The 24,433-nt window shown below is 43.5% G+C and overlaps 1 protein-coding gene across 1 annotated transcript in view; it reads left to right on the top strand.

Annotated features, from left to right (window-relative positions):
• Window positions 1-24,433, top strand: part of MYO1E (myosin IE) — a 203,884-nt gene that overhangs the window by 154,514 nt on the left and 24,937 nt on the right. The window contains exons 17-23 of the mRNA XM_007165955.3: window positions 1,268-1,374; window positions 5,648-5,746; window positions 11,468-11,612; window positions 15,342-15,456; window positions 15,669-15,838; window positions 17,220-17,365; window positions 23,811-23,957. Coding sequence (XP_007166017.1) covers window positions 1,268-1,374; window positions 5,648-5,746; window positions 11,468-11,612; window positions 15,342-15,456; window positions 15,669-15,838; window positions 17,220-17,365; window positions 23,811-23,957 — 929 coding nt within the window. The remainder of the gene's footprint in view (window positions 1-1,267; window positions 1,375-5,647; window positions 5,747-11,467; window positions 11,613-15,341; window positions 15,457-15,668; window positions 15,839-17,219; window positions 17,366-23,810; window positions 23,958-24,433) is intronic.

Consider the following 24,433-nt stretch of genomic DNA (forward strand, 5'->3'; position numbering starts at 1 on the left):
TTCTCAAGTACAATCTCTCTCTCATCAACAAGGAAGATGAGAGTCAATTTACAATTTTATCATAGAGCTTTGCTTTGATCATACAACCTCGGCAGCTTTGCCCTGAATTCCAAGCATTGCAAAGAATGCCATATTCTGCACATCTAAACAGAGAACTTTTGCTTTGAATATACCCAAGAGTTTTTCTCAAGGGTTTCAGATTTCCCAAACCCATGAAAACGGAAAAGTCCTAATTGAGAGAGGGTTGACTACTGCAGGCAGATCCCTTCTGCTGACTTTGTAATGGTTTTCTGGCTTTGGAGATCCCTTTCCTCTATTTTCTTTTAGAGGTTTTCTCTCTTTGTGCCGATTTGCTTAGAATGAGAGGTTGCATGTGTGCCCCATTATTGGATCCATAGGGTATGCTCCGCTGTGTGGTGCTGGGAATGCTGATGTGGGCTCTGCTTCTGTTTCTTCAAACAACATTTGTGGTACTCATGATTTGAAATATCTCATAAGCAATTTCAGCTTTATTTATGTGGCTTTTTCTTCTTGAACCCAGTTCCATCGTGGGTACCCAATGCACAGGTAGTAAGAGCTGATTTTACATTGACTATTTTAGTTCATGAAAGAGTAAGTTTCCTGCCACACTGAAAGGGCTCTGAGTCAGCGGGTTTGGAAAAGGACATGCTGAGGAAGAAGGTGAATGAAATGGCCTATAAAAGGTTTATGAATTCTGAGATATTTTTATGTATCTCCCACTTTTTAATTGTGAATTTCCATCGTTTTAATAAGGTGATTCTTCATTGGTTAGATTGCCTGAAAAGAGAGTACAGGGGATTTTGATGATTTATCCTTGCAAATAAATTTGTGCACCTCCCTTCCCCTCAGAGTTTATGAGAAAAATGTATTTGCAAAGGCCGTCAATCAATATAAAATTAACTAAATTTGTTAATAATTGGCATGCTTCCCTGTTTCTCCTAAAAAGAATTATATGAGAGGATTTACTGGGTTTTAGGGTGGTTTTTTTTTGTCTTATTTTATTAACTATACTAAAAATACCTCATCCTTTTTAAAAATCTAATTTCAAACCCACTTATGAGTGTTCAAATCACCATAACAGTCAGTAGAGCTTTCAGAAAGTGTAGTAGATCCGAGTTAAGCCTAATGAACAAACTGTCATGAGGATGAATTTCTAGCTGTACATTTGCACACAGGTCTCCTTTGAAAGTTGGTCTGCTTTAGAGCAAGTTCCATGTTTCTAAATGATGTTATTCTTCCTTTCTAGAAACAAGCCAATGACCTTGTGAGCACCCTGATGAAATGTACACCTCACTACATTCGCTGCATCAAACCCAATGAAACCAAGAAGCCCAAGGACTGGGAGGAAAGCAGGTATGGTGAAGACACAGACGGGAGGTCAAAGCCAACTTACATGGTCCCACCCTGTTTTTCCCTCTGCTCAAGCTGGGCCCTCCTATGCCCGAGGCAGGAGCAGTTTCAATTGCCTTCCAATGTGTTTCGTGTCTTAACTTTTTCAGGAAGAAGCCTATGTAGATATATTTTTCACCTCCTTGTTTTTTCCTGAAATGCTAGCAGTGCCCTTCAGTTCAGAATTAGCGATTTATAATGTTGATCTTGGCTAGTCTGGGGGCAGATGGAAAAAAGAAAGCAAACCTTAATACAGCAGAGTCAGGATGGTTTTCAAATTAGTTTGAGGCTCTGTGTAGACATTTTTAATGCACTCAGCTCCTCATCAGCACACGCAGGATGTGGCCTGGAATGCTTAGCTCAGGGTTGAAAGTGAAGTTCCAAAGAGCTGGTTAAAAACAATCTGTCGGGGCTTCCGTGGTGGCACAGTGGTTAAGAATCCTCCTGCCAATGCAGGGGACACAGGTTCGAGCCCTGGTCCATGAAGATCCCACATGCTGCAGGGGACACGGGTTCGAGCCCTGGTCTAGGAAGATCCCACATGCTGCGGAGCAACTAAGCCCGTGTGCCACAACTACTGAGCCTGCGCTCTAGAGCCCGCGAGACACAACTAATGAGCCCACGTGCCACAACTACTGAAGCCTGCATGCCTAGAGCCGTGGTCAGCAACAAGAGAAGCCACCGCAATGAGAAGCCCGCGCACCGCAACGAAGAGTAGCCCCCGCTCGCCGCAGCTAGAGAAAGCCCACGTGCTGCAACGAAGACCCAACACGGCCAAAAATACATGACTAGATAAATAAATAAATTTATTTAAAAAAAAAATTCCTAACTGCCCATTACCTCTTCTGAGAGACATGGATGGGTCCATTTCCCATCCTACCAGCAAGATCCTTTCTAACCCACGGCAGACAGACAATGCTTGATCCTTTACAGGGAGGAAAAGATAAACAGGCAGGAAAATGCCCAAGCTCAAGCATTTGCTGTCTGCAAGTCCTTCTTTGTATTTTCACACTTTGTGGTGCAGCCTGAGTCTTTTTTCTCATGTTAAGGTGCTGTTGGGATGCAGCAGCCTTCCATTTGGTCATTCCACAATATTCTGACTAGTCTCATCAGTAGATGTGTGTTTCTAAGGCATCTTGTCTATTGAATTGCTCAAATTTTTCAATTTAAGGTAGTCTGAGATTCCTCTTACAATATTATCCATTGATGATATTCAGGCTCTGATAAGAAAGAAGCCCACTCCTCCTAAGTCACCAGTTCACATTTGGATGCCTCTTGCCATTAGCAGGCTCTCCAGTCGTTCTCTAAATCGGTTTTACTGTAATCTCTAATCGGCCATCAGGATCATTCTTGGGACTTTTCCGTGTGACAGCTTTTCTCCTAGTTCCAGGCAGTCACCATGTTTCCCTGGGATCTTCTCTTCAGCACTCAGCTCCTCCAGCCATTCCCTCTGAAGGAGCTGGATGTGGAATCCGACGCTTCCCCTTCATGGTCATTCCCCTGGATGTGCTTAAATTGCCCTCTGCTTTTCTGAACTGTGTCACTCACTTTCTCCTTTGATATCAAGAGGATAACAGATGGAAAATGTCTGGGGCTTTTTGCCTTCCAACACTAGTTCTCAAACTTGAGTGTCAGAATATCCCCTGGAAGGCTTATTGCTGGGTCCCATTCCCAGAGTTTCTGAGTCAGTTTCTGGGCCTTCAAGTGATGCTAGCGATGATGGTCTGGGCCCCATAGTTGGAGAACAGCTGATCTAGAGCAAAGGGCTAGACTAGGATTTGGAAGAACTGTATCCTGATGCTGGCCTATCACTGACTAGTTTGAGTGAAACGCTTAATCTCCTGAGTCCTCAGTTTCTTCCTCTTTAAGTAAGAGGGGCAATCCAGAGCGGGACTCCTTCAGTCTGACAGAATGAACTCTCCCACATCTGTTCCCCCCGTCTGTCATCCTGCCTCCGCCTGTCTCTACGTCACTCCTACACTCACCCCCTCACATGCCACAGTCACATCTCGTGCATGGTGACTCTGGACTCTTTTTTGTTTTACACAGAGAGTAGAAGGGTGGTATCACAGGCAACGTCAGAAATAAATTACGAGGGCTTCCCTGGTGGCACAGTGGTTAAGAATCCACCTGCCAATGCAGGGGACATGGGTTCGAGCCCTGGTCCGGGAAGATCCCACATACCGCGGAGCAACTAAGCCCATGCGCCACAACTACTGAGCCTGCGCTCTAGAGCCCACGAGCCACAACTACTGAGCCTGCACGCCTAGAGCCCGTGCTCCACAACGAGAGAAGCCACCGCAATGAGAAGCCCGTGTACCACAAAGAAGAGTAGCCCCCGCTCGCTGCAACTAGAGAAAGCCCGCGCGCAGCAACGAAGACCCAGTGCAGCCAAAAATAAATAAATAAAATAAATAAATTTATTAAAAATAAATAAATAAATTACGAGAGTCTAGGAAGCAGAGGTATTGCTAAGGGGTGCTTTAGCCCACCCTTCCCCCTACTTCATACTTTCTCCAGCTTCCCTTGCCCCTACTTCAAACTCTCTCCAGCTTCCCTTCCCAGCAAACGTAATCGTGAATGAAAACATCTCGCTTGCCCTCCAAATGCACAACCTCCCTGGCACACGCTCCCCTGCTCCACGTATCCAGCTCTGTTGATCGTCACTCTAATGTGGAAATCTTGCAGTAGCTACTGGTTGGAAGTTCCTCAGCCCTGATGCTACCTTCTCATAAAATCCAAACTGATTCATTGGAATATCAGAAGCTGGAGAAATGAAGAAAGTGGTACATTTTATTCAGTAAATTTTCATAGAATTTCCCCCAGGGTGTTTTCCCTTTTTTTTTTTTAAATTACACCCCTTATTTGAATTGCAGTGAGGAACTTCCTAACATACACTCGTGTAAACTGGTTTTACAAAGTCTAAGGTATTCCTTGGTCAAGTGTTGATTTGTATTTCTAGTAGGATGGCTTCCTGGGATCTGCCCCCTCATCTCAGTTCAGGTTTACTGTGTGACAGATGGTCTCACCTCATCCGTGAGTGTGGAATGTCAGGGTCCATGAAAGGGCAGTGTGCTTCGTTGTCAGGGATCACAGGGTCAATTGAAGTTCTTGGTGGACAGGGTTACTCATTCCACAAGTTTATGGCGTGTAGTTTATTTTTCTTTTCCTGTTGAAAATGTGTCTTTGTTTGGCTTTGGCAAAGTTGCCTGCCCTGGATTCTAAACAACTGCCCTAGTAGAGTTCTCAGGCCTTGACCTTCTTGGGTTAATGGCTGAGGACAGTCTTGAAAGAGGACTCTTTCTGAGGGAAGGAGATGGTATACCCAGGGGAACAGCGGGCATTGCCAGCCTGGCTGATGTTTACTGAGGAGTTGACAGCACTCCAAGAATATGCAAAAAGCAGGACATTTATTTGTTTGTTTATTTTTGGCTGCGTTGGGTCTTCGTTGCTGCGCACGGGCTTTCTCTAGTTGCGGCGAGTGGGGGCAACTCTTCGTTGCGGTGCGCGGGCTTCTCACTGTCGCGGCCTCTCTTGTTGCGGAGCACAGGCTCTAGGCGCGAGGGCTTCAGTAGTTGTGGCTCACGGGCTTAGTTGCTCCACAGCATGTGGGATCCTCCCAGACCAGGGCTCGAACCCGTGTCCCCCTGAATTTGCAGGTGGATTCTTAACCACTGCACCACCAGGGAAGTTCCCAAGCATGACATTTTAAACATAACAGAATATGTTGAACTAGTTGTCCTGTTGACAAAAATTTGTATAAGAAGGTTTCCTAGTGATGGAAGTTATAATGAATGAAACAATGTTTTCACATGAGGCACATTGTTTTCCATGTGATTCACGGGAAAGGAATCAATGGGTGATGCATTCCCTGCCTCAAAGCTTGGGGTGAAGCCAGTATTTGTGAAAAATGCTTAAAATGAGCAGATATCTCTAACTGGCAACCTCATGTATATTTTCCTTAGTAGAGAAAAGGCTGGTGGTGAGTTTGGGATTTGGAGGATGGGAGAAAGGAAAATTATTTTCCTGAATCAGATTTCTACCCTTTCAGTTGACCAGATATGTGTTAATATTACATAACCTGAGGGCCAGCTCAGACTCTGAACACTATAAATTATTATCTTTTTTAGTATGCGTCCCTGCAGTGTGGAATTGGGAGTCTGGGGGGACTGGTGGGTGGGAGAACAGAGTGAAAAGATTATCCAGTAACATCCTGGCTCCATTCTCTCCTTTACAGGGTGAAGCATCAAGTAGAATATCTGGGCCTAAAAGAGAACATTCGAGTGAGGAGAGCTGGGTATGCCTATCGGCGCGTCTTCCAAAAATTCCTGCAGAGGTAATGAACTGGTGACTCTGGACTCTTTTTTGTTTTAAACAAGTTTATTGAGATATAATTCACATATCATACAATTCACCCATTTAAAGTATACAATTCATCGGCTTTTAATATATTTACAGAGTTGTGCATCCATCACCACAATTAATTTCAGAACATTTTCAAAAAGAAAAATCTCACTTCCCGAGTCATCAGCCCCCTTTTCGGCCCTCACCCCTGGCCCTAAGCAGACACTTCTTTCTCTGCCTATTCTGAACATTACTTATAAATAGAATCATGTAATATGTGTCTTTTGTTTCTGGCTTGTTTCACTTCACATAATGTTTTCAAGGATCATCCTGTAGCATATACCTGCACTTCATTCCTACCCATTGCCAAATAATATTCCCTTGCGCCAATGTTCCAATATACCACATTTTACTTATTCATCCGTCAGTTGATAGACATCACATTTTGGCTGTTTTGAATGACGAATAATGCTGCTACCAGTGTTCACATACATGTTTTTATGTGGACATATGTTTTTATTTCTCTTCGGGACATAACTAAAAATGGAATTGCTGGGTCAAATGGTAACTGTGCTTAACCTTTTTGATGGACTGCTAGATTGTTTTACAGAGTGGCTGTACCATTTTACATCCCCTTTGATCATTTTTAAATTATTTGTCTTTTTAGTGTTAAGTTATAGTACAGTTCTTTTTAGCATTATTTATTGTAAATAAATCAGTAGCCACAAGTATTTTGTCTGTTTAGAGTGACAGATCAGTTCAGAAATTCATGGTAATTGTGACATGGGGACGGACTGAGATTTAACTTGACTGAGCAAATTAATAGTATGAAGACAATTTTAGGAAAATATTTACAAGCTTAAAGTATTTAACCTCAGATTTTTTGTACAGTCCAAATATAAAGTTAAACTGATTTTTATATTTCCATTAAAGTGCATTTGGCAGGATCTGTACTAAATTGTTCTTATTTTGCATTGTGTTTAAAAAGGATAAAATTTAATGTCCTTAAAATATTACGATTCTCACTTCTCTAATGACTCTAAATTAGCGAAGTTCCATTGATCTTCTACATCTGTTTAATTTCCTTTATGAAGGAAGGAAGCCATATTTAGTATTTTAATCAGAAAATAATTATGTCTTCCTGGTATATGATACAGGAGCAGGATGTAAGAAATTTTTATTTAATTAAAATTGTATGTAACAAAGAGGTTGTAGGATGGAGAAGAGCTTAATTGCTGTCTTTGAAATCCAGTACTTCTAATAAAGTAGCTTTCCCTTTGGGGATGTTGTTTCTTCTGCCATGAGATTGGGATGGCTGACCTACTGCTCATCAGTGTGGGTCATCATATGTGGAAGGTCAGAAGAGGCTTAGCAAAAGTGCGGATCATTCCATACAATAAAGCTTCATTGATTCTGTCCCCACGCATTCAAGATTGCTGATAATTTTGGAGGCTGATTAGACTAGGAATAAAATTCACTGACACAGCTCTCTGAATTAAAGGGCCCACTACACCTCTAGTGTAAGCAGAGCAATATAAAAAAGGTGTCTTTAGGAAAGTGAGAAAATAAATTTGGAGCGCTCTTGCATCACTGTACCAGCATCCATTTGCTGACAAACAACTGAAATGTTAATTATCAAAGACTTTGCTCTTCTTTAAGCAGATGGGTGACACTAGCTTAGAACAGGATTTCTCAACCTCAGCTATTGATATTTTGGGCTGGATGAGTCCTCATCGTGGCAGCCGTCCTGTACATTGCAGGATGTTTAGCAACCTCCTTGGCCTCTACCTGCTAGATGCCAGCAGTGCCAACGCCCTATGCCACCCCCATCCCCATCTTCCCCGAGTTGTGACACCCAAAACTGCATCCAGACATTGCCTAATGTCCCCTGGGGGGCAAAGCCAGTTGAGAACCATGGCTTAGATAATCATTAAAATTTTTGTAGAACTACATTTCTTTGAAAATACCCCTTTTTAATTAAGAGGAAAAAAAAATTAAATTCAGAAAATAGTGAACGGAAAGTATTTCCTCCGTCTTGCCCTAATTTAGAAAGGCCTGTCCTCAACAATTCCAAAATGTTTATAGTTTTATCCTCCTTCCGTATTTTTTCTGTACTTAAAAACTCTTTATGAGATATTTGCAGATTCTCCCTAATTGGCATTACTATTGAAAACTGATCAGATTTTTTTTTTAATCTGACCTTGTTTTGTTTGTTTATTTGTTTTTGAGAAACCAGTTCTGAAAGACCTCCTTCCTTCCATATTATTTAAAAACAAACCGACAAACCTGACTTCCGTAAGCATTGCTGTGAGCTCCACCGCGCTGGGGGGAGCGGGAAGTCCACGCTTTCCTCTCCCGGCAGGAATGTCTGGGGTGCCCTGAGCAGGCTGTGTTACTGGTTTGCAGCAGCTCCTTAAATGAGCTGTGACATGACCTGGTTATAATGTCTGGACCTCTCCCAAGTGCCGGGCTAGCTTCATGTCTCCACGGGTGGTACTTTCTCCTGTGCCTTACACAGAGTAAGCATTTATTGCATATCTGTTGTGCCCTTTGTGTTGAGGGACTTTCACTGAAATGATTTTATCCTTGGATGCCTCCCTTCTTAGCTCTCCTGCTGTGGGCTTTTCCTTTCAGAAGAGACAAACAGGCAGCCCTGTCTTATAAAAAGGAGGCTCTTTTGATGTTGTCATATTTCTTTTGATTTGAGAGTACTGGGAGGATAATAAAAATGAAGTTTGGAAGGAAAATTTGTTTTTTGATAAAAAGTACATGTTTAGTCTCCCACTCAAAAATGGCTACAAGGCCATATATCTGTCAGTGGGCAAGGAATATTTTTCCAGAGACAGTGCTGTTTTCCATAAGGTGTATGAGTCTGGGGTTGTAACAGGGTTTGTCCAGAATCTGCCAGTGACTGTCTCATCCTGTGATCCCCTGTGAGTAATTAAACCATCTTATACCTTTATTATCTCAGGTATGGAGTGTAGCGAGTGTCCTGCTGGCTGCCAGGATTTTAGTGTCCTTGGGGGTCAGAAACATCCTTAAATCCAAGTGCCAGCAGCTAGAGGTCTGCTGGGCTGCATTTCGTCTGAGAAGGAACCGTTGGATTGGTCATCTGAGAGATTACAAGGAGCCTTCCAGACTAGGGGCAGGAAAGGGAGTTCTAGGCAGAGAGAACAGCCAGTGCAAAGGTCTTGAGATGAAATTTTGGTCTTAAACTGAAAATACTTGATGAAAGGAGTATAAGCTATTATCCTCATGTCTCCAGAATTATCACAGGCAACCTGTTAGGCAGTGCACCATTGCCTTGTGCAACCCGTTCCCGCCAATATATCCTGGAGAAAGACAAGTGAACTGGGTGTACTTACACAGTAGGAGAACACTGTACTAGAATTATGCCCTGGTCTCTCCAGTGAAGTACAAAAGGAAATAAGGAGGATACCATCAAGCTTCCTGAAAGTCAAGGGGACCACCGCAGTGGTCCACTGTCAAAGGGCTCTGGAAATGCCAGGCAATTCCCATGTCTTACCCAGACCCAAACTCTCAGAGGCCTTGTCAGGAAAAGGAAGAAGAAAAAGTCTCTTCAAAACAAGTTCCTTACTATTAAAAAAAGAAGAAAGAAAAAAAAAAAAACCAAATGAGAAATACAGCATTATTTTAATAGGGGGGAAAATGTGAATTGCAAAGAGCTACCTATTTGAGGTTGCACAATAAAAATACTTTGGTTTATAATTTTGATTTGATTAGATCAAGCCAGGCAGACTCGTACTCTTAGAAACTTGTCACCTTGGGAGTCTGGTCTTTTCTTTCTCACCCATACCCTGCATGAACTTTCTCCCTCATCCATTTATATTGCCAGTACATTCCTACTTTTTCACCACATCCCCCAATGGCAACCCTGCTATCAGTCATTTTTATGTGACTTAATTTGTATAACTGACTTCATTATGCCACATGTGAAATGTATTCCTGCTAATGTGTGGCTTCAGCCAGGCATTTTTATTTTTAAGCTTTTTATCGCTAATTAGTGAATAAGAGGATTTGCTTCTCCAGGAAATTTGTATTATCAGGCAAGATGTGGATATTTAGGAGGACCAGAGAGGGTCCCTAGAATCACCTTAGTCCCAGCCAGCTAGACCTAAGGGTGTGATGAACACTGGTTCTGTCCTCTTAGGGAGCCCTGGATCCTGAAGGCAGAGCCACTCTTCTTGTCACGATTCCCTTCTCCCTTGGATGCCATAAATCAGTCTAATCCTCATAGTGGCTTCTGGGAACAAAGGAGGACGCTGGCTTCTTCAGAGGCCTGGGGCCCATTCATTGCATATGTTCTAGATGTACCTGCCCATAGGCCACGCCCCCCAATTTCTCACCCACACTCTCCTCTGATTTCCCCTTCTTCCTCCCTCCCTCCCTCCCTCCATCCTTCTTTCCCTTCCTTCTGCCTCAAGTCTTTGGTACCTTCTGTATTTGACATTTTGTAATGTGCTTCTGTCTCCTCTATTAGATTAGCTTCTTACATAATTGTGATGTTTCTAACATAGACATGTGTAGTAGACGGTATCATCTTTAAAGGAAATATTTACCTGTATACCAATCCATGCTTTGTAGGTAGTGCCGTCATGAAAGAAACAGCTTGGGGTTCAAATCCCAGCTATGACACCTCCTAGCTAAGTAGCCTTGAGTGGGTCTCTAGTTGCCTGTGTTTCCTGCTTTGCAAAATGGAAAGACCAGCTGGATGAGGTTGCTGTAGGAATAAAATGAGATCAAGGATCTAACGCCCCAAGAGTAGCGCCTGATGCAGAGAGCGCCCTGTAGTGTTGGAGCCCTTCGTGTTCATTCTTACCGCCGTGTTCCTGGCATTGTGTAAGGTGCCGGATGTGCAGGCTGAGCACCCATTTACGGAGCTCTTGTCCCCATGGGGGTGGCGTGAAGTAACCAAATAGTAGGTGCAAACATGACTATCATTACGAATTATGATACATGCTCTGAAGGAAAAATACTATTTTCTATGAGAGAGAATAGCAGGGGGACAATTTTTGCTTGGGTCTACCCCAAAGGCCTCTCTTGAAGTGTCACTGAAGGGGAGCACCCCTGAGTGGGAGCCGGCCACCTGAGGAGTTTGGGGAACAGCACACCTGGTAGAGGGAACAGCATGGGTGAGGGCTCTGAGGAGGGAAAGTGTTGAATGTGCATGAAGAAGAGGCCATCCTCCCAGGAACATGGTGAGCCAGAGGACAGTAGAGAGACGAGATTGGAGAATAGCCAAGGGCCAGATCACCAGCGCCTCCTGACTCAAGATGCAGAGAACTCCAAAGATGAAAGCTCATCCATCGTAATCATAACAGCTGCTTATGGGGAGCTTTGTAAAAACTCTTCGCATTGACTGTCAAGTGCTCCTGAGAAATCAGGGGAAATTGGTATCGAGAAAAGACCGTTTGATTTTGCTGGAAGAGTGTCATTGGTGACCTTCAGGAATGCTGTGTTTAGACAGTGGGAGAAGGGAAAAGCAGATTTTCTCCAGGGCCTTAGCGTGGAAATGGTCAGATAAGGAAGGAGTCAGGAGGCAGCTCTGAAATGGGCGATCCGGACCCAGTGGATTTTTGCAGTTGTCGAGGTCCATCCCTGAGCCTTGGAAGGGAGGCGAGGGGATGGCCAGGACCCTAGCAGCACCGAGTGCCTTTGGGCCTGATCTTTCTCTCCCTCATTGTCCTCACAGGTATGCCATTCTGACCAAAGCCACCTGGCCTTCGTGGAGAGGGGATGAGAAACAAGGCGTCCTGCACTTGCTGCAGTCTGTCAACATGGACGGTGACCAGTTCCAGCTCGGGAAGAGCAAAGTGTTCGTCAAAGCCCCCGAGTCTGTGAGTTTCCTCGGGGCCACCCCTCTCCCCGCAGCCCCTGTCGGCCCCCTCCCCATGGCGTGGCTGCCTTCTTTTCCTCATCCTGCTGTTCATGCCTTAAACGTGGGCTCCTCAAAGAAGCCTTTCCGCTGCTCCCAGTCTAAGTATAGGCCGTTCTCCACACCCCAGAGCCCTCAGCATGGATACAAAGCTGTTTTCTTTTCTTACTTAAAGTGCCTCTCCCATTCTAGATGTCATCACCTCAAGGTCAGGGAGTGTTTTGTGTGCTTTTATGTACTCAGAGCCTCGTGAGGAAAGTGGCTCATAGGAAGAGCCCAGTAGTTATTTTTAATGTCCAACAGTGCCTAAGCTAATAGGTACTTCTTTGCCCACAGAGGAGGCTTGGGTAAAACCTACATCCTCACCTGGGTGACACCAAGCAGGTTGTGTCACACAGGCCTCGACTTCCTCCTTAAAGGGGGAGCAGAGCCTGGGAGTGACAATTCCCAGAACTGTATCCTGAAGACCATGAGGAAGCCCGGAAAGGACTTTGAGGAGACCAATAGGTAGAAGGAAATCTCTGGGCTTAAAGGACAGGGATATTTACCAGTAAGGAATTCAAACATAAAGGTTTAACAATTTGCAAACTTATCAGACCTCCACAGATGAATTTAGTGGAACTTCTTAATCTTTCCTGATGAGGGTGTGGTCACTCTGAGCCTAATGAACATCCGTCCACAGGAAGTTCTCAGTTTGAGCAGGAACCCAACCCAGCCCCTCAGTTCTTCTGCCCCATAGCTCTGGGGCTGTGGAATGAAGACACTTTTTTTTTTTTTTTTTGGCTGCACTGGGCAGCATATTAGTTCCTCGACCAGGGGTGGAACCCGTGCCCCCTGTGGTGGAAGCATGGAGTCCTCACCAGTGGACCGCCAGGGAAGTCCCAAAGATACTCCTTTTTAAGTTGGAGAAAGTGCTGGAACTAACCGGGGCTGGGCATCACCATTTCTTGAGGTTCCTGTAATAATCACAAGACTCCATTTCAGGAGTCTTTGGTGAATTTGGCAAAATTAGTCACCATATCAAGGGGAAATACCATGAGAACTTGCAGCGTTGGTCATAATGGAAACACTTGACTCTAGGCAAATTCTGGTCTCGCGGTGAGTTTTCTCCTTTACAATGGGCCCCATGGCTGCTCTGCCTGCCTCACAGGATCAGCCTGAGATCAGAAATGCTAATGGTTGTAACTGAATGGCTTTATGAACCGTAAAGGTTGTTAAATAAATAAGTGGCACACATCGATAGAACCCATTTATGAAAAGTTTGTGGTAGCATTTTCCACTTTGAGTTATTTGTAGCTTCACAGTAATTTCATTTCCAATTATAAAATGAAAATGTTGTGTCATGCACCATTAAGCAACCCACAGAACAGTTCCTGTTCTTTCTAAAACGGGATGGAGTGATTTATTGGTACAATGGAGAACTCTTCTGTTGTTTTATACCCACTTTTACTTTTTCGACTTGCTAAATTTTCACAAAAACAGCCTCAATATTTTTCATACTTTTTTTTCTGATTCAGTTGAGCTTTGAGATTTTACTTCAAAAATCAAGATTTATTTTTGGTTTTTCTTTTCCGTGTCTTCCTCCCAATTGCTTTTTACCATCGCTTGACTGTCCTCTCCCCCATGTTTTTACACACACACACGCACACAAATCCCATCATCACTACTCTCTCCCCACCACCATCACTCATCCATCCACATCTAGCCCTGACATTGCAAATACTTTTACAAAAATTGGTTTTTAGGGACTTCCCTGGCGGTCCAATGGTTAAGACTCCGCACTTCCACTGCAGGGGGCACGGGTTCGATCCCTAGTTGGGGAACTAAGATCCTGCATGCCGCATGGTAAGGCCAAAAAAAGAAAAATGGTTTTTAAAAATCTACCCTGTGATCTCGCCTTGATTTTTACAGTAAATGTGCTGAATTTACAAAATAACCCATTTGCTTTTAAGAACCCACATTAGACATCAGGCACCAGAGGGTTTGGTTTGGTTTTGTTTATTTGTTACATGTGTCCATGATTTTTGCTTTTTTTTCCCTCTCTTTCTCTCTCTCTTTTTCTTCTTGAACCTCCCTGATTTCTAACCCATATGGCTTTTGGAAAGAACCTAAAAACCAGATAATCTTTGAACTAGTCTATAGGAAGTTGGGAACTGGTTGCATCTTCATCCTTTCTGAGTCACAAGTGTATTTTCTATGACACTCCCAAAATAGCTCTGGGAAAGAAGAAGAAAACAAGACTTACCCAGCAACCCAACACACAAGATAAGAAACCCCAACGGATAACCTTCCAGGCAACCGCAGGGCTCAGATTTTAAACATTCTGTCCAATTGTTAAAAATCTTTTGTTTTGGAAATATGCTCCTTGTGCTTATTGTACATGGCACTGATGGCTGTGGAATGAAGTGCCGCTCTCTTGGTATTTTGAGTTTGAGATGTGGTTTTGACACAGCTGGGGATGTGAGAAGGAGAATCTGAGTGTCAGGAGGAGATCGATGTGGCCTCAGGGTACAGAACCCAGATAAACAAGAGACAACAAATCAAGCCCAGCTGCCTTCAAACCAAATTCACTTGTTTACTTCTGGAACATTTTAACAATGACATTCATCGTCATTACTGTGGGTTTTTATTGGTCCGTTTTATTTTTGTTCCTAGAGAGTCATGTAAACCACTTCCTAGTGGTGAATGAGAGTTTCCCACCATTTTACGAGTTGATGAGATGCAGATTTACGGGGAAAGACTTGTAACACCTTGGTTCACTTTCCAGCCCCACCCAATCTTAGTTCCAATGTTCTCATCTGTAAAATGGAGATAACACAAATATGTGGTTCATGTAGTTGTTGAGTGGTTGAATGAAAGAATGTGTGTAAAGCATCTAGAATGATTCCTGACCTGTAGTGGGCACTCGGTTCATTACAGCTGCTTGCTGTCATCTTCGTTATTCCAGAGCTCTGTTGAGTGGGGTGCAGAAGTCAGTATTCATCGTTAAGGTGGCCTGAGTCTCAACACCTGCCAGTGTCTGATATGAGCCCTTAACTAAAACAGTCTCCAGCCCCTCTTGGTGAATCTAAGTCCTAAGTAACACATCTGAAGTCCAGCTCCAGTCACTCGTTATTATCTCTGCCCCAGTGACTCCTTGGAGATTTCTATGAGGCAGGAAGTCTATACTTTCATGGAACCAAGAGGAGGGCAGCCCTCTTTCCACTGCAGCACAGGCTCTGCTCTTGCAAAAGCTGGAAAATTCTAGTAAGAGGCTGTAGGCAGCACTAAACAACTGCCTCCACGAGCTCATGTGATCAAGCCACTTAATATCCTCTTTGGATCGAGGTGAGAAATAAGTGGATAAGTGCTGAATCACTCATTTGATTCTCACAGAGGTTATGAGCAAGGCAGGGCAGACACCATCATTAAGGTCCAAGTGAATACACTCAGATCCAGCTATTTTCCACGATGTTTTTTGTTAAAAAGAATATGCATATTATATTATGGTATTATAGTATATATTATATTAAAAGACTATGTATATATAAAAGTTATAGTGATCATAAACACATTTTTTCACCTTTGTTTATGAGTCTGAGAAGCTGCTCCGCATTATGTCCTCGGCTAAACTGAGCGTCCCTAAAATACCCAAAAAAGTGATGTTCAGGTCCTGTGAACTGGCTCACATCAGTCTTCTCTATATTCACAGCTCTTTCTTCTAGAAGAAATGAGAGAGCGAAAGTACGATGGGTATGCTCGAGTGATACAGAAATCATGGAGGAAATTCGTGGCCCGGAAGAAATATGTCCAAATGAGAGAAGAGGGTATTGTAGTCATTTTGTTTCATGAATTTACCAGATCTAAGAATACTTTTGAACTTGGACAAATTACAAGTTCATTTTACTTTGCATATAATGTCGTGTGTTGAAACCTTGCATTCATTTAGAGTTTCTCTGTGTCTTCCCACACTGAGCGTTTTCCTCCTTCTCCTCGGGGACTGATCCTTCTCCCTTCTCTGCCCTTTTGGGAATTGCAGCCTCTGACCTCCTGTTGAACAAGAAGGAGAGAAGGAGAAACAGTATTAACAGGAACTTCATCGGGGACTACATAGGGATGGAAGAGCACCCGGAACTCCAGCAGTTTGTGGGCAAGAGAGAGAAGATTGATTTTGCAGACACGGTGACCAAGTATGACAGGAGGTTCAAGGTACACGCTGACTGCCCACCTCTGAGAGTCACCAAACAGATTCCTTAGTTTTAAAAATAACTCGTAATTTTGCTTTTCTGATTACCAAAACAGAACATGTTCGTTGTAGACAAATTTAGAAAATGCAGATAAGCCAAAAGTAGCCACCTGTACCCAGAAACAATCACTGTGAACATTTTGTGTGTATCCTTTAGAACTTTTTTTGGAAGGCATACATTTGTATATTTAGTTTTACAAAAATGAGGTCTACCTTACATGCTGGTTTATGTCCTAGGTTGTTTTGCTCTTAAAATATGCCAGGGAGAACTTTCCATATTAACAGATGTGTCAATATAAATTATTTTGTTTAGCTGCGTAGTATCCCATTCAACAGTTGCTTCACTATATTTTTAACCAGTTTCTCATTAATCTGTTCTCAGTGGGCTTTTTTTTTTTTTTTAAACCATCGTAAATAAAAGGATGCAGTGAGCATCCTTTCACATGTCTTTGTGCATTTGTCTACTGATGCTTTTAGAATAAATTGATAGGAGTAGACTCATTGGATCAAAAGATTCAGGATATAAAGTGAAGTGTTCTTACCCATTTTCCCTGAGCAAATGACTATGCAGGGCTTTCACAGAGCCACTGGGGGCTAGCTGATTTTTTTTTTCCCCTCTTTCCTTAGACATTTTCTTTTGCCTGATAAAATCTCGACCCTAATAATGAAATATGAAGCCACGATAGCTTATGGGCCCATTCAGAGCTTTTTATGTGTGTTGGTTCTTGTTTGTTTTTTTGGTCAGGAAAAAAAATAATGAAATAAATAACAATATTAATTTCACAAGAAGGATGATGTTGTTTTGCCAAAACCAAATCATTCCTTACAACCAGAGTATGGTACCAGCTGCTCTGGTGGCAGATTTGAATGCAGACATGAGTGCTTAAGTCTCTAAGTAGTGTTTGAGTATATAATACAGTATGTTTATATTAGATTTTTAAGGATTGTCATTGAAATGAAAATTTGTCAATTTTAAAAAGTAAAAATTTCATGGGCTCACAAAATTTATATATGCACGGATCCCTGAGAGAGAAACATTCTATAGCAGATCATTGGTAGGGTCGTCCTATGTGTTGGTTTGCCCTGAGACCTTAGGTGTTGTCCTGATGGTCTGCCATTTTTGTAAGTCAAAGAGAGTCAAGTATCAGCAATTTTACATATGTCAACCTAAGAATCATGAACAATGTCCCCTTTTGCTCTCGAGGGACTTAGATGATAAATGGAATGGCCATCCGATGGTAGTGAAAGTTCACTGCCTAAAGCGGCGTCCCTTCGCCTGGTCACAAATGCCCTTTGTGTGGACTGTTGTCACTCTGACGCTTTTTAAAACACCTCTCCTTGCAGAGCGTGAAGCGAGACTTGCTTCTTACTCCGAAATGCTTGTACTTAATTGGACGAGAAAAGGTCAAGCAGGGTCCAGACAAAGGCCTCGTGAAGGAGGTGCTGAAGCGGAGAATCGAGACGGAGAGGATCTTGTCTGTGTCCCTCAGGTGAGTGGCCAGGGCTGGGGGTAGGGGAGCCCTGTCTCTCCACAACACCAACTGCTGTTCCAAACGCAGCCTGGAGAAAGGCCCGGTCAGGCTCCCCAGTTGTAAAAAATCATGATGACGCGAACCCAGTTTCCTCTTCTTCCCAAAGAAGAGCTCATCTTCATGGCTCTCAGGGAGTCCCAAGATGACAAGAAAAATTTGCCTTCTGATCTGCTCCTCTGATCAAGGGATACCCAGATCCTTTGTTCCCATAAAGTTTGAGAAATAAATGTAGTATGTGAAACAACCAGCACAATTGCTGTTATTGAAGTAGGGCCAATGCCCCCAAGCCCACCTCGTCCCTGTTGAAGACCTAACCCGCTTCACCAGGAAAGGCCCAAGCACAGGTGGCCATTAGGTCATCAGTACTGCTTTTTAGTTTGCTGTGACCTCTGACTGTCCTAGGTGGGAAGTTTCTTTGGACTCCTTGAAGCCCTTTATGCCTATTAATACCGAGGTGGGGGAGTACAAATTGGTCTCCATAATCTATAGCCCTGGAGTCATTGCCAAATGCTCCCTTCAACTCCAAGTTCACAGGTAGGGACCCTTGCTCTTCCTGTCAGCACTATGGCTTGCTTTTGGCAGAGGGGCTTCTATGCATGCTGAGACTTCCCTAAGTCCCCTGCTAATAACTCCCAGACTGAGTTCCCTCTGATGAGAGGAAATCCTCTCAGTCCACAGAAGGCTAAGAAAAGAGGAAGAAAGGCCCCTTTGAGCCCAGTAGCTTCCTCCTTGAGTCACGTCCCTGGCCCTTCTGAGGATAGCACTGCCTCTCTCAGGGCAAGCTTCGGGCTGCCACTGCATTAAAAGCAGAGATGTTCTGGTTACTTGCGAACATGTCTTGCTGGAATTTGGAACTCTTATTCCACACAGCAGACAAAACTGCTGCTCTTAGGAAAAAGCAGGGGTTTTGTGTGCTCAGGCGTCTGATTTACCAGGCTAGAAATCCTGGCTCCAGTGTGATAATCCAAAGCAGATTTTAAGTTGTGTCCATTCTTGCCTGTGTCACTGTGGTTTCTGATTCTATCTGTTCCCAATTTTCCTGATAAAGAGCCAGGCAGTGCAGTGAGGTTAAGAGTTTAAAACCCTTCGGTTCAGGATGTGGTAGAACTAAGCAGATGAGTCCATCGGCAGCCTTTTGCAGCCCCACCTCAGGTGGGTCTCAGTGCCATGGATTTCATGGAAACGCTCTAGGCGCTGTCGGGTTTTCCTCAAAGGTCTTTCTGAGAATTCAGCTCATGGGCCATGACCTGCTGGCCACAGTCTCCTGGCTAGCTGGGCCCTGAGGCTGCCCTTGCTGGTCCAAGGAACCCAACTGGAAGCTTCTCTTTTTTTCTTGCATGGGGACCAGCTATACCTGGGCTAAGCTGGGTGAGCTGAAACGTGCTGTGCACACTTGGCAGTAGCCGTGGCTACAAGCCCAGGTGTCACAGCTTTGGGCATATTTGCTGATTACTCTGAGAATGATCGTTGTTCTTTCTATTATTATTGCCCAGGTCTGTCTGCAGCCTTCAGACCATCAAGGAGTGCTTGATCATGGTATGCCTACATTTGTATCAAGCACTTTGACACTTAATATCTTATTGATCAAGTCTTTGAGGCTTATCAAGGTTTGGGATATTCACACTCAAGTTTGTTCCTTCTGTCTTTTTTTTTTTTTTTTCCTCCTCTCTCAGCCTCTGGGGATACAGTGTCTCATAGTAAAATCAGATTCTTTTTCTACTTTCTCTTTAGTATTCATGATCTGGACATTTGTTTCCTTGTGGCCTTTCCTTGTTAGAGGCTGTAATAAAATGAGGTACTTAAAAAAAAAAAAAAAAATGAGGTACTTAGCCTGAAATTTATTCTGGATCTAGGGGTAAAAAAGAGCCTGAGTCATTTAAACTTGCTATATCTGCATGTTACAGTTACTGAGCCCCAACTTGCGAAGATTAATACCGTTCCCTCATTTCCTTCAGCCGTTGGGTTAGGCTAGTAATCTAAACCAAGTTAGAAATGCATCCACATGGGTCGTGGAGTGTGAAATGGATTGAGTAGTGAAATGGAATCCAGAGTAGAAATGGATTGTGGTACCAGGAGAACATGTGTGTGTGTGTGTGTGTGTGTGTGTGTGTGTGTGTGTGTGTGTGTGTGTTCTCAATGTATTTCAGTATTGGCATAGAGAAAAATTTTAACAGTTGTCTAGCTCTTCGGGAAGAAAGTTGTAACGTGTTTTGAACACTTTAGGAGGCTTACTTCTTGACTGTTGGCTGGAATGACCACCTAATGGATTCTTCTAGTTCAGACTATCAAAGTGTCCTACAAGCTTCATCTTTCAGCCCGTCCCTAACTCTTACAACTACTGGGAAAGCCAAATTGGCTCACAGCTCCCTATTCAAACAAACCAACCATACAAAAAAAATTACAGGACAATATGGGGAAATGTGAACATAACTAAATATTTGATATGAAGGATTTATTGTTCATTTCTTTATGTGTGATAATGGTATTGTGGTTATTTTTATTTAAGGAAGATTTATTTTTTAGAGATACAGACTGAAATATTTAAGGATAAAATAATATAATATTTATACTCTGCTCTAAAGTAACCTAGCTGGTGTGTGGAAGTGGGGGGAATGAGACTGTAGATAAATTTGATTGTCTGTGGCTTGATCATTGTTGAAACCTCCTGACATGTGGAGGTTCATTCTACTATTCTGCTTTTTTAGATATTTGAAATTTTTCATAATAAAAAGTTTTTCCTAATCCTTCAATAGACATCATATTTTTAGAAGTCTTTACGTTTTTGTTTTTTGTTTTTATGGGTTTGTTTGGGTTTTTTTTTTTTTTGGCTGCATTGGGCCTTCATTGCTGTGTGTGGGCTTTCTGTAGTTGAGGAGGGGGGGCTACTCTTCGTTGCGGTGCGTGGTCTTCTCATTGGGTGGCTTCTCTTGTTGCGGAGCACAGACTCTAGGCACATGGGCTCAGTAGTTGTGGCTCGCGGGCTCTAGAGCGCAGGCTCAGTAGTTGTGGCGCACAGGCTTGGTTGCTCTGTGGCATGTGGGATCCTCCTGGACCAGGGCTCGAACCCGTGTACCTTGCATTGGCAGGCGGACTCCCAACCACTGTGCCACCAGGAAAGCCCAAGAAGTCTTTACCTTTTTATAAATGGTAATAGATCTAGTTGAATTATAATTGAAATTTTAAGGAAAAAGTTTTTTTAACTTACAAGAAAGAAATAGATTAGACCCAATAGCTCAGAGAGCTACAAAGACTACAGTTACTCAAAGGGCCAGGAAAATCCTTATCTAAATAAAAGTTAGACCAAAACACTGACACCTGCATTTCTGCCTTCGTTGAAGAAGTGGTGAGACTATCAGGAGGTGACCCACTGATATGCAGGTGAGACATCGGATTTCCAAGGCTTTGGGGATTCTGCTGACAGAAGGCCCAGAATGAATTTTTGAAGGATCCTTCAAGAGCTGCTTCTTATCCAAGAACCGTATACTGACCTGGCCTCGCTCTTACTTGAAAAACTCAATTTGCTGGCAGGGTGGCCACAAAGTTCAGTAGCCCATGTTCTTTGCCTTCCCGTCGTACGTGATGAGATTGGAATTATAAAGTCACCTATGTGGGGTTTTCTCTGATGAAGCTTCTAGACCTCCTCGTCCTGACAGCTGACCCCCAGAGACCTAAGACCAAAAGCTGTGGGGCTGCCTGTCTGCTTCGGTAGATTTTCCGGTACTTGTGCATACTGGGGAAATCAGCCTGGAAGAGGGGGCTTTAGACAGAGGCTCCAGCTGCCCTGGGCACGACATTCTTGCCTAGACTGTTTCATTGCCTGATTGCCCTAAACCTCTGGCAAGAAGAACAGGCTGCTTCACTGCTTGTTCAGCTGACCTGATGCATTCCTGAAATCTTGCCTTGCTGTGGCTTTTGAGCTTTTGGAAACCTGGAATTTCTCTATGTTTTTGGACTGATCACCTACCTTTTGTTCAGCTCTGGATCTGAAGGTGAACGAGACACAGTCCCTGCCTTAAGGAGCTCCATCCCGTCCTGGAAGGAGGAGCAGGGCCCTGAGTAAACATGGGGCACACAGCTTACAAGTGTTGAGAGACTGGTATCCAGGATACTCCTGGGACACAAAAGATGGCAGTGAGCCTTTCCCCTGGGGTCGGGTGAAGCTTCTCCCAGGAGGCCCGCGCTGAGGCCCGACACCACGTGTACCTGCACTTTCTCAGAGAAATTAATGTAGGATCCCCAATTGGTGCCTGTGGTGTCTCTGGGTGGTAGAATTCTGGAGAAGGTTTATTTGCTTCTTTTTTTTTTTTAACCTCTGTAGTTTTCAGTTTACTAAAAGGAGCATCTATTTCATAAGCAGGAAACTTTTTTTTAAAAGGCTGAAATAAAGGCAGGGGCCGTCCTACCTGAAACTGCCTTTTCAGCTTTAAAAAAAAAAAAAAGAGTTTACCCAGGGTTTTGTAACTAATATTTTTGTGAAGAAGATCTTGGTTAAGGGAGTGAAACAAGATTTTCTAGTGTTGTCAGCAGTACAACAGTAAGCCACAAAGGAGAGAGGATAAAGAACCAGTAGTCAGCCAAGCCAGGGACTAGGAAAGCATCTTTCAACACGGCCTACTATGGCAATCTCGTCTGTAAGGAATTGCAGCTTGAGCATATGAATAAGACGGGGGTGAAGTCCAAACATAAGTCTGAGTTTTTAGGAAAAAAAAAATGTAAAAGCTTTGTTTTCAGATCTAGGAACCTGGGCTGAGGAGAGGGGAATGAGTTGAAACTCTGGCCTGGGTAAAGATGATTTCCTAACTCTCTGACTCGGGTCACCAAAGGGAGGGGTTTTTGAATTTGATGGTTGAAGTCAAAGTATCCAAACAGCCTCTTCTCATTTCCAGACTCATGCTGATAATTGACCTTGATGTTTTGGCCTGCTTGCTTTATTTCTTTTTGATCATGAAACTTCTAATACATCTGAGCACATTAAACTACTCAAGGTTTCCTGTGTTGGACTCATTTAATAACCCTGTTGAATAATCAGTCTCCTGCCTAAAGTACAGCCAGGCAAACAGACATGCCCAGACATGAGTCAGGCAGCTGAAATGGGAGTATCACTCCACCCCACACACCAAAAAGTGGTGCTTCTTGTCTGCCTCTTCCCCGTTGTACACCCTCCTTCCTAAAGCAGAGGTCTTCTTAGACCTGTGCTAGGATGCTGGGACTTTATTTCTTTAATTCCAAATGACTTGGCAGAGCTGTTGTGAGCAACTTTTACACAAGTGCCTTTTGGAGTTTTGAATTGATGTCACTGAAGTGATTAAGACAATTCCAGACTTTTCATCTGCCTAGAAACAGGCAGATGATAGGAGCTTTGCGGCCACACCTTCTGAGGTATATTATTCTCACACTTTTTTTTTTTTTTTTTATAAATTTATTTATTTAATTTTTGGCTGTGTTGGGTCTTCGTTTCTGTGCGAGGGCTTCCTCTAGTTGCGGTGAGCGGGGGCCACTCTTCATCGCGGTGCGCAGGCCTCTCACTATCGCGGCCTCTCTTGTTGCGGAGCACAGGCTCCAGACGCACAGGCTCAGTAGTTGTGGCTCACGGGCCCAGTTGCTCCGCGGCATGTGGGATCTTCCCAGACCAGGGCTCGAACCCGTGTCCCCTGCACTGGCAGGCGGATTCTCAACCACTGCACCACCAGAGAAGCCCTATTCTCACACTTTAAGAAAAGATTCCAATTCCAAGTTTGGAAAAGTTCGTGAACAAGGAGGTATAGTGGAGATTGTGAGCTGCCCTGTAATACCCATTCTCTCCTTTCCATGTTAATAGCTGGCAGCCTACCCAGAGACTACGTTTCCCAGGCTCCCTTCACCTAGATGTAACCAAGTGACACAGTGCTGGCCAATGGGGTGTGAGCAGAAATGACATGTACAACTTCCTGGTTGTACCTGTAAAGAGGAGTAGACGCCTGGCTCCCAGACACTGTAGAACTGTCATGTTGGCCCTGAATTGCTTTTACACATGCTCTTGAGTGACAGAGATTAAAGCACTGGTTGTCAGGGTCTTCATCACAACAAATCCTGGTGCAGGTAGCATGGTTGTGATGTAGCGATGTTTGAAAACAAACTTTTTTTTTTTATATACAGACAAATTGTCCTTAAATTCCTGATTTTAAAAGTCATGTGAGAGAATATTTCACTTATGCTTTTGGTGGGCTATTAACTTCTTTTAAAAGCAGATTTTAGTGACTTTATTTTTGTACTTCACTGTGTTGTGTTTTAAAGATTTTCAGTTATTACAGAGAGAAAGACGGTAGAAATTTAGTGCTATTTTACAGGATTAAAAAAGGAGTGGAAAAAATCATGGAATAAACAAAACTGCCACTTTCATTAAGTCTTTCCAATCTCTTTGCAGTACTCTGCAGGATGACCTTTTTATTCTTCATGAGCAAGAATATGACAGTTTGCTTGAATCCGTCTTTAAAACTGAGTTCTTGAGCCTCTTAGCAAAGCGTTACGAGGAAAAAACCCAGAAGCAACTACCTCTGAAATTTAGCAACACGTAAGTTGGGATCTGGGGCCTTGATCTCACTGTTGAGGTCCAGGCTGAGAGGAGGGGAGGCCTACGGGGTGGGGGGATGGGGTCTGACTGGCTTGGGTGGCTCTGAGGAGCTCTGGGTGCCTTGGCTTCCCCCGTGGACTCTTAGGGCCTGCAGAAGACAGTCTGGATGGTTGCCATAGGCTTTGAAAATGTCACTTTTGCATTTCTGTGAGATAATGACTTCATTGGATGGTGTATTTTATCCTTTGAACAAAGGTCACCAACGTGAGGCCAGGAAGAGGCAGATTTTATGTATCACCAATAAAAGAATATTTTATTTAGCAGAGCAGGCAGAAGTAGTGTAAGGCTGAAGCAAAAGAAGGTGATTGGAGTGGGAGCTTAAGTTCCCAAGATCAATGTATAATACAGCGTGTTGGTGGGGCATTTGGAGACTTGGGGGCTGTGGATGGCTGGCGTCTTGTGTCTGGGCTCTCACC

Source organism: Balaenoptera acutorostrata, chromosome 3 (genome assembly GCF_949987535.1).
Source record: "Balaenoptera acutorostrata chromosome 3, mBalAcu1.1, whole genome shotgun sequence".
NCBI lineage: Eukaryota > Metazoa > Chordata > Mammalia > Artiodactyla > Balaenopteridae > Balaenoptera > Balaenoptera acutorostrata.